General features: G+C 49.9%; 1 protein-coding gene across 1 annotated transcript in view; it reads left to right on the top strand.

The window, feature by feature from the left end:
- Positions 1-5,946: 5,946 nt before the first annotated feature.
- Positions 5,947-9,388, top strand: part of NLRC5 (NLR family, CARD domain containing 5) — a gene marked incomplete at both ends in the record, with an annotated part of 34,881 nt that continues 31,439 nt past the window's right edge. The window contains 2 exons of the mRNA XM_009877653.1: positions 5,947-6,244; positions 8,807-8,869. Coding sequence (XP_009875955.1) covers positions 5,947-6,244; positions 8,807-8,869 — 361 coding nt within the window. The remainder of the gene's footprint in view (positions 6,245-8,806; positions 8,870-9,388) is intronic.

Here is a 9,388-nt window from a genome sequence, read left to right as displayed (position 1 = left end):
AAGCGCTGCTTTAAGTGACCTGTGCTCGCAGGTGCTGGGAGTAAAACCCACACCACGGCTTTTAGTGACTAAAGGGAGGCTGAGGAGGGTGAGGTTGGGGTGGGAGGCTCTGAGGGATGGGATCGGGGCTTTTGAGGCACAGAACTATTAGTTCGGACGTTTCACTGCCCCCTCTTCACTGCTTCTCACCCCTCCGGCCACCCTCAGAAATTCTCCCCATCCCTGGAGCAAACATTTCCATCCCAAGTTGCGGTTGTTGCTGTACCTGGTTATTTTAAATTGAATTTTAACACGGTGCCGTGTGCCGTTTTGCCTTGTGTGGCTGCCAGTTGTGTCTGATTTTTCCAGCGTAGTTTCCCTGGCATCTGGAGAAACACTAATTTCGCCTTTTAGCTTGTTTGATCAGCCTTGAGAAAAGAAGGCTTAGGGGCCACCTTCTCGCCATGTTCTTAAAGGGTGGCTGTGAAGGAGAAGGAGATTCCCTTTTTAGAAGGAGTCACGTGGAAAAGGTGAGAGGTAACAGGTGCTCCTGGGAAGATTCCGACTGGACGCAAGATTTATTGTCGTTGAGAACACTCAGCCATTGAAAGAATCTCCCCAGGTTGAAGGTTCTTCCTCAACATCGGACGCTTTTAAGATTCAGCGTCTCAGGGTGCTGGGCCGTCTTGTCTACACCGTATTTTTGCCAGAGAGTTGGACCAGATAATCCTTGTCGTCCCTTCTAACCTGATATCTTGTGATTCTATGCTATTAATAAGATTTCTTGGCTCGTTGCAGCCTATGTGGCTAGATCTGGAGATCTCTGCACACAGTTCTATCAAGAAAACGGAGATTTTTTCCCTCCGATCTTTTGCATCCACTACATTCTCGCTTAAACCTTGCCCCCGTTCCGAAGGAAAGGCAGGTTGCCTTTTTTACTTAGATAAAACAGAAGCGGCAAATAAATATTTCCCTGTGTGCCAGAATAATCAGATCTATGCATATATTTAAAAACCTTACCATTTTAAGAGCCTTAACCGCAGCCAACTCAAAGGTTCCTACAGAGAGCATTTGCTCATGATTTCCATTTCTTTGGACCACTCCCCCTAAGCTTTGCCTAAATGACCCCGTAGCTATACATTTTAGAATAGGATAACCCTCTTCAGCTGCTGTGGTCGGGTATATTTGCTCATCTCATTGTTTTGACCACGGATAAATTGCCGTTGGGGAATTCCTGCGCTGTTTTTTACTTTCATTTTGCTCTGCTTTTTGCACATGAGGTCCCAGAAGGCACCAGAGAGCTGCATTGCTTCGGGAGGACAGGGGCTCAGCAGATGAAGAGATCAAACCGTGGACACGCTCCGTCGTTTTGTGATCCCTGCTTTGCTTTCGGTGCCTCCACTCTTTTTTTCTGGGCTTTTGGTAGGTAGCTTGTGCTCCTCAGAGCATGCGAGAAGCTCGTAGGTTTGCAACGGGGAACTTCATATTTCGATTTTATTTTTTGTGGTGGGAAATTGGGTGAGTGCCCACAGAGGGGAGGCGATGTGTGTTTTGGCAGCCTGGGTTTTATATCGTTTCTGCGGGCAAGGGTTGAAGCTCAGCAGTTTTCTGGCTCTTCTCAGGAGGTTTTAGTGCTTCGTTTCGAGCTCATAGGCGCTTTAGGTTGCTGCTTGTTGTTTCTGGTGGTTTTATTCTGCAGAGCAGTAATAGGACAGGAGCTGTGCAGTGTTGCCTGAGCTTTCATCTAACTTTTCGATGGTGTTTGGTTCTTGAATATGTGTCTTCCGTTAATTCAGATGAGTCTATTCTTTGCCTGAACAGCTTTCAGTCTTCTCTGGCATTAAGGTTTGATTTTTTAATTTATTTTCTTGTTTAATATGGTCTTATCAAGTAGGTAGTTCTTGGGGGAACAAAGTGAGGGCATTGCTGTCTATAGATTTCTGGGGTTTGCCTGGAGAAATATAACATGAAAGTCCCTAAAGGCTGACTGGTTGGAGTCCTGGGAAATAAAGTTTGTTTTTCACAAAGTCCTGTTATTTTACAGTTTGTTTAAATTTGAAACATTTAAATGTTTTCTTTTAATCTTTCCTGTTAGTTGGAACAGTTTCCTTTGGTTTTAATGCGCGTCTTGCTATTAGTAGTCTTTATTTGTGTAATTGGTAGTACAAAATGAATTTCTTAATAAACATTGTGAATGAAAGCTTGAGAGTTCTTTCCAGCTAGGTTCAGAGTTTCTTTTTTTGGCTTCATCGAAAATGACCCTCATTAAGCCCGGTTTTCTTAATGTTTCACCAGGAACAGTTTTATTGCTCGTGTTAGAATAGCAAATGCGGGCATTGGGGGATATTTTACAAACCGGGGGTTTTTACCCAGATTTTGACGGGTCACAGAGCTGCTGTGATTTCTACGCAACACATCCTGAAAGCTTGTTCTGGAATAGGAACCTGGGCAAGGCCTTTCTTGCAGTGATCCTGTATTCTAACAGCACATGGTGCTGCTGCATTATTACTACTTTCGGCGTGGTTTTGACTTGAAGAGCCAGAGATCAAGTATCCTCTTAGACACGAGCGGGACAAACATCCTGAGCGATTATACCGCCGCTGCTCCAGCCAGGTGCTTGCTTTTTGTTTTGTCTTCATGGCTCCCAGCAGCGATGCGAGGAGGTGACGTTCACTCCGCTCAAGGTGCCCATGGCATGGCTCTCCTCTGAGCGGCATGAGCAGAACTTTGGGGTGAGTTAGGAGTTGTCACATGGGAAGGTCCTGGCTCTTTCCATCCCAGAACCCTTCTGCCTTCCACTGCTGTTTTGAGCTCTTCCCTCGGCGCCCAAGAAATGGTAGAATATCAAGGGGGAAGAGATCTCAAGGGTCGTCTGGTCCAACCTTTGTTGTTCTGGATACCCAGAACCATTAAAAGGTCCAGCTGAATCTTTAAAGTGTCCAATGTCGGGGACTCCACTGCTTCCCCGGGGACGTTTTTCCAGTGGCTGATCATTCTCATTGTGAACAATTTTCCTCGTGTCCGATCAGAATCTCCCCAAGAGTAACTTGTACCCATTACCCCTCATATTTTCCATGTAACTTCTTGTAAAAAGGAGTCTCTTTCTTCTTTGCAGCCACCCTTTAAATACTGGGAGGTGGTGATACGGTCTCCCTAAGCCTTCTTTTCTCAAGGCTGAAGAAACCCTTTCCTCACAGGGCTGGCTTCCTCATCCTCGGGTCATCTTTGTGGTCCTTCTCCGGCCCCGCTCCAGCCTGTCCACTTCTTTTTCGTACAGCGGGGACTAAACCTGAACGTGGTATCCCAGGTGTGGCCTGACCAGTGCAGAGCAGGGTAGGACAGTGACTTCTTTATCTCTGCTGCAGATGTTCTTGTTGGTGCAACCCAGCATCTCAGAGAGGCTGTGGCTGCCCCCTCCCTGGAGATGTTCAAGGTTGGACGAGACCTTGAGCAACCTGGTCTGGTTGAGAGGTGTCCCTGCCCATGGCGGGGACGTTGGATTAGATGATAGTAGAATCAGAGAATGTCTTAGGTTGGAAGAGACCTTAGAGATCGTCATTGGATTCTATCCCATTGGTTTTCTTTGGAGCCGCAGCGCGCTGCTCACTCGTACTCTCCACCAGCACCCCCAGAGGGTCCCTTTCCAGCCAGGTAGATCCCACCCCGTGCTGCACTCCTGGATTTTGTTTTCCCATAGTGCGAGTGCAAGACCTTACACTTGTCCTTGTTGAAATTCATAAGGTTTTTTTCTCTTCCAGCCTGCCCAGGCCTTCCTGCAGGGTGGCTCTCCCTTCCGAAGTGTCCATTTCCCTGCTCAGTTTGATATCGTTGGCAAATTTTGTCAGGGTACTCCTCCTGATCCCATCATCCAGATCACTAACGAAGATATAAACACCGCCAGGCCCAATATCGATCCCCAGGAGACCCCACACGTGACAGGACGCAATCTTCCACTTTTCTCCTTGGCCAGATCAAGAAGAAGGTACAAATAAAAAGCCTGAAGGCCTATGACGTGCTTTTACTGTCGATCCCTGCGTGCTCAGCATGGAGGAGAGTATGGCAGGGGGGGTGTGAGCTCCCCCATCCTTCCACCCTGATAGTGGAGGGGTGACTTTTCCCTGGACTAGGTTGCTCTCTATCTCATCCTCACCGCACATAAATTCGGGCGTTGCAGCAACTGTGGGAGTTTTTCCCACAGCGCCGCGGCCTCGGACCTGGAAGAGCTGTCCTCACTCGGTGCAAGTCGGGCAGTTGGTGGGGGAGTGGGGTGTGGAGGCTGCTGCCTGTGGTTTCTATTTCTCAGCCTTTCTGCAGATGTGATGGTGGCAGTTAGAATCATAGAATCATAGGACAGTTTTGGCTGGAAGCGACCTTCAAGATCATCGAGTCCAACCTTTTCCCAGCCCTACCAACACCACTGACCCACGTCCTTCAACCCAACACCCACCCGTCTGTTCAACACCTCCAGGGATGGGACTGAGCCCCCTCCCTGGGCAGCCTGTGCCAGCACTGACAGCCCTCTCAGTAAAGAAATTCTTCTTTACCCAACCTGAACCTCCCCTGGCACAACTTCAGGCCATTTTCCCTCATCCTGTCGCTTGTCACTGGGGAGAACAGACCAAGCCCTGCCTCACTGCACAGTGAGGAGAGGCAATCTCCTCTCCTCCAGGCTGAACAGTCCTGGGTTCCTCAGCCTTTCCTCACGGGACAGATGTCCCAAACCCTTTCCCAGCTGGGCAACCCAACTCTGTACCCTCTCCAGCACCTCAGTGTCCCTCTTGTAGTGGGGGGCCCAAAACTGGACTCAGTACTCGAGGTGCAGCCTTGTGTTGTTGCTGGAGCTGGCTCTTGACATCTGCACATGGTCCTGGTGTTGCAGTAGCCTGAGCTGGGGCCTCTTGCAAAAGCTGTGCAGCCTCAAACGATCAGCTTTTTCATGGTTTTTCTGGCGTGACTGACTTCCTGACTTGAGCAAGCTGCTGCTCCGTCTGCATCAACGTCCGCCAAGGGGCTAAGAGCAGCAGGCTGGCATGGAAGACCAGCTCAAGTGAGGCAGTGACACCAGAAGAGCTGGGATTCCCTTGCAACGTTCCTGTGATGCCTGTCTTCACCTGCATCACAGGGCCACAAGGCTCAGTCTTACCTTTTCGTCACGCCAGGGGCAGATCCTCAAATGTCCAGGCTTCGTGGTCACCGCTGCTTCCAGTTGAGGTTGTTACTTGGAGACGTAAAGCTCCGCAGTGAACCCCGGGAGCTTCTAGATGCGTGTGACCCCTGTAACTGCCCGTGTCCCCTCATACCTACGTCTCATCCCTGCTGTTGTTCTCCCTAGGTATCCGCACCGAGCGAGGCAGCTGCGTCTGGGCACGCACCATGCGTTGGGGCGTCACCAGGCGCTGAATCGCCGCCGCTAGCAGATCAGTTCTTCGTTGGGGTATGGAGCAGAAGCCACCTTTGCCCTTGACAAGTGGGAGGACGCCGACCGCACAGCCATGCAGGTGGGAGAGCGTACGTGTGCAGCGCTGCTGTGGGAAGGAGGTGGAGGTGGAGGCAGGTGTTTTCGTCACTGAAGCAGAAAGGGGTTGTTCATCCCCGTGAAATGAGCAGCAGGGAAATACCTTGCTCTTGAGTCCCACGCCTCCACAGAGGTCCTGCTGCTTGTGAAAGATGCCTGCGGTGTTATATCAGGCAGATGGCCACTGCAGTGGTCAGCAGAGCTTCTTGCTGGCTGATGCCAGAGAGACTGATTCCTCTCATTCGCTCCTGTCCCTCGCAGTTCCACTGTGGTCCTTGCTCCCTGTCACGTCATGGCCGGACGTTGCCACACGACACAGTGAGAGCAAGGCAAATCAGCAATTCTGGGTTAGACTGAGCGCTGGAAAAGCAGATCAAGTCATCCAGGGCTGTGCGGGTGGACGTCTCTTGCTCCGATGCCTGTTGCTACCCTTCCTGGTTTCATCCCTCCAGCCCTCGTTTCAGGATGGTCTGGACCTGGAAGCAGCTGTAGCACGCGCCCGTCCCCAGCTTGTGGAGTTCCTCAGTCGCCAGCCTGACTGGCTGCTCGAGACCTCGCAGCGATTTCTCCCAGGGGTGACCCTGAAGGACCTGGAAGATGCCACTGACCACAGAGAACAAGTCTCGGTGCTGCTTGACGCGCTGGAGAAGGCTGGCCCGGCCATCTGGAAACGATTTGCCCAATACCTCTGCATGGACTGCGACCTCCCCCTCGAGCTGGAGATACTGCTCATGAGTTCTGCGGGAGAAGGTAACTTAGTGCTGTGGTCTGGCCAGCGTGGGAGTGTTGGGTCCTAGGCTGGACTGGATCTCAGAGGTCTTTTCTAGACTCAACAACTCTGTGATTCTGTGATTCTGTAACGGAGATGCGGCCAGTTTCCTCTGACCTGCTCCAAATGTGACCAGTGCCTTGTCCCCCCCCATAGCCAACGGACCAGTTTAGGCAGTGAGACCACCAGTACCCTCACTTGTACGGTCAGTGCCCCATCTGCGCGAGGCGACAGTCCTCTCCGGAGCGTCCAGGCGGATTTTTTTAAACCAAGAGGCTCAGTTAGAAAGGCCTTTTTAACTGAGCCTCTTGATTTAAAAAATCCGGTTCGCCCCGTCTGTCTTTCACCACAGTCTCTGGAGTAAGTCTGATCCTTCCAAAAATAATTCTTGCCAGCAAACAGCTTTAGGTCACGTTTTTGTGCGTGCTTTTTCACCTCTGCTGTGCCTCACGGCGGTTGGTGAGCGCTTTCTTTTTGCTTGGTTCGATTGGAAGGTGGAGAGTTCCGTGGATCTGGTGGGAACCTACATGGTTGTATCATCTGGATTCCCACGTTGGAATTGTTCCCCGGGGTAAAGTCACTTTGCTTAGGGAGAAACTAGTGGTCTTGAGGCACTAATTGCAACTATTTGAATTGTGAGAGGAAAAGGTTGGGATCCCGGATTGCTTTTTGTGAAAGTAGAGAGCATCGTGATAGCTGTGAGAGAGAAAATGTGGATGCAGAGGTAGTTCAGGAGTTTCTGGATGACGGTGATTTTCTTAATGAGAAAATGTAGCTTCAGTCTATGTCTCGTGGTGAGAAAGTTTATTTTGATAAGTTTTCTCTTGAAGGAAGGTTTTGAAACTGCTGAAATTTGTGGTGTTTGGGGTTTTTTAATCGGAAATGCAACTTCTGTCTTAGAAATGTAAGTTGAGGTAAAAACATCAGACGTAAGAAGCCCCAAACAATGAAAACGGTGCCTCTCACAAATAAAGCCGAGATGAAATTTTTTCATAGATTTATTTGAAGAAGCAGTTAAGTGCTACCTGTTTGCACCACAGATTTTTAGTTGCTGGGTTTTATTGTCCTGATCCAGAACGGCAAGCAACACGGAATTCTTAAGGCCACAAGAAAAACCACTTTCCCCTCTCTGTCTTTCGAAGTTGGAGGCAGCGGCTTGAGAGGAAATTGTGTGATCTGTAATGTGTGCGGTCGCTGCGCGTGGTGTAACTCCTGTTTGCAGTAACTTAGCGTTGCTTGCATCGCTCAGACGGGCGCAGCCTTTGGTGACCAACTGCAGCGGCAGTTACTGGCGCAGAGGCGAAACGAGAGATCATACAAGCAGGGACTGAAGCCAAAACAGATTTCAACCTTTTGATGCCATGGTAGATCATAAAAATAGTTGCCTCCTAAGGCTTCAGAGTTGGCTTTAACTGGAGTATGAACAGTTTAGCATCATCGAGCCTTCTGAAGATGGTTTTGCTTCTGGTTTTGCTTCTGGTTTTGCTTCTGGTTTTGCTTTTGTTTTTTTTTGGTCCAGGCTTGGCTTTTCGGTTGCCCCGACTCTCTGCGTAGCTGTGTGGTTGCGGGGGCTGTCCCAGGGATGTCGGCAGGAGTTGGTGATTTGGAGAAGGATGACACGGACCATGCTTTGGAGTGACAAAGCAGGCTTAGGTTAGGCCAGATGAGCCGTTAGGTTGCCGTAGCTAGAGAGACTCCTAGGGAAGAGCATTTCTCTCTGCACGGTGGGTGAGACGGGAGAACTGATGCAGGCTAAAGCAAACCTGAAGGGCAGCCCAAGTGGTGCTGGAGATGAGTAGCAGAGAAATAGCCGGATTCACTCTTCCAGCACCGCAACTGTCTTTGCTTTTCGTGGCACACAGGGCAAGAATCAGGGTACTGGAGCGCAACACGTGTGCCCGTCTGGAGCCTTGTTCTTTGTTGCTTCATACTGATGCTTGAGCTAGGAATGCCAGCATGCTGGGAAAGGCTGGAAATGCCAGTGAGAGGAGTCAATACATAAATGTGTCCCTTCTGGTTTTGGAGAGCGGTGCTTTCAGGTATGGGTTTATCTAAGCAGAGTCCTGGTGGCACACGGACTCCTGTTTGGCCCTCTGAAGCTCTGGGAACCCCGTCTGTGGAGCTGGCGAGGCTGAGAGGGGTTTTGTGGCAGCTTGAGCCATGCAGTGGGACAGAAGAGGCCCTTGATTGGGCTGCTGAGTGACTCTGCCAACAATTTCATCGCAGAAAGATTTCCTTTGCAGGAGTGAGCTTCCTTTTTGGGGCTGCGGTGTGGTCTTAGATCAACCGAAGCTGCCCATGCCCCGAGTTTGTACGTTTCATAAAGTTATTTCACTCCTCCCTTGAAAATGGAAGTTGTCTGTATTTTTGAGCAATCTCAAAGGAAAAGATCAGATGGGGGAGCCTGAAACCTGGCTGTGTTGTATCAGCCAAATGTTGGTTTCATATCAGTGTATGCGTTGCTCGCTGCTCGCCCTTTGACTTTGGCCAGCCCAGATTTTGAGAGCTGTAACTGTTTTTCATTTCCAATCCAATTCCTTTAGGTAACTCAAGCCAGAAACAAGAAGCACACACAGATGTGAGTGCTCGGTCCTCTGTGCCGAAAGGTAAGGCTGGAACAGCCCCTGGGGTGCTGCGCACTTGGAGTTTATCTTCTCTCTCTGTGGGCTGGGCAGGGCCACAAATGTCCCAGCACTCACAAGGTGTGGGGAAGCCGCTGCAACCTCAAGCTTGTTTTTAATGTTCCTGGTGCTTGAACCTCTCGTCTTGTTTTCTGTCCCTGAATTTCAGAAAAGCCTTGTTGGCCGTGACTCTTCTAAATGACTCGCTTGGTTTAGCTTCTGTAGCCAAGGGACTCTCCCACCCACTCTGCAAAATCCCTGCTTTTTGCACTGTTACTGTGGTTGGCTTGTTGGTAAGTGGAGGAGGTTGGTTTGGCTTCTAAGGGAAGGGCAGAAAGACTGTTCAGGAGCTGATCCAGCAGAAACTATTGCACAGTTGTCAGAATCAGAGCTTAAAAGAACAGGTAGTAGTAGTCCTAGGGCTTTCTTCCGGGGTGAATTCGGGCCTGAGGCCTTCCTGCTCAGTGCAGATGGTGAAATAAGGGATTTCTTTTCAAGATCCCT

The sequence above is a fragment of the Apaloderma vittatum genome, unplaced genomic scaffold (assembly GCF_000703405.1).
Source record: "Apaloderma vittatum isolate BGI_N311 unplaced genomic scaffold, ASM70340v1 scaffold12871, whole genome shotgun sequence".
Taxonomy (NCBI): domain Eukaryota; kingdom Metazoa; phylum Chordata; class Aves; order Trogoniformes; family Trogonidae; genus Apaloderma; species Apaloderma vittatum.
The sequence above is the reverse complement of the archived record's forward strand: the minus strand, read 5'-3'. Positions and strand labels throughout refer to the sequence as shown.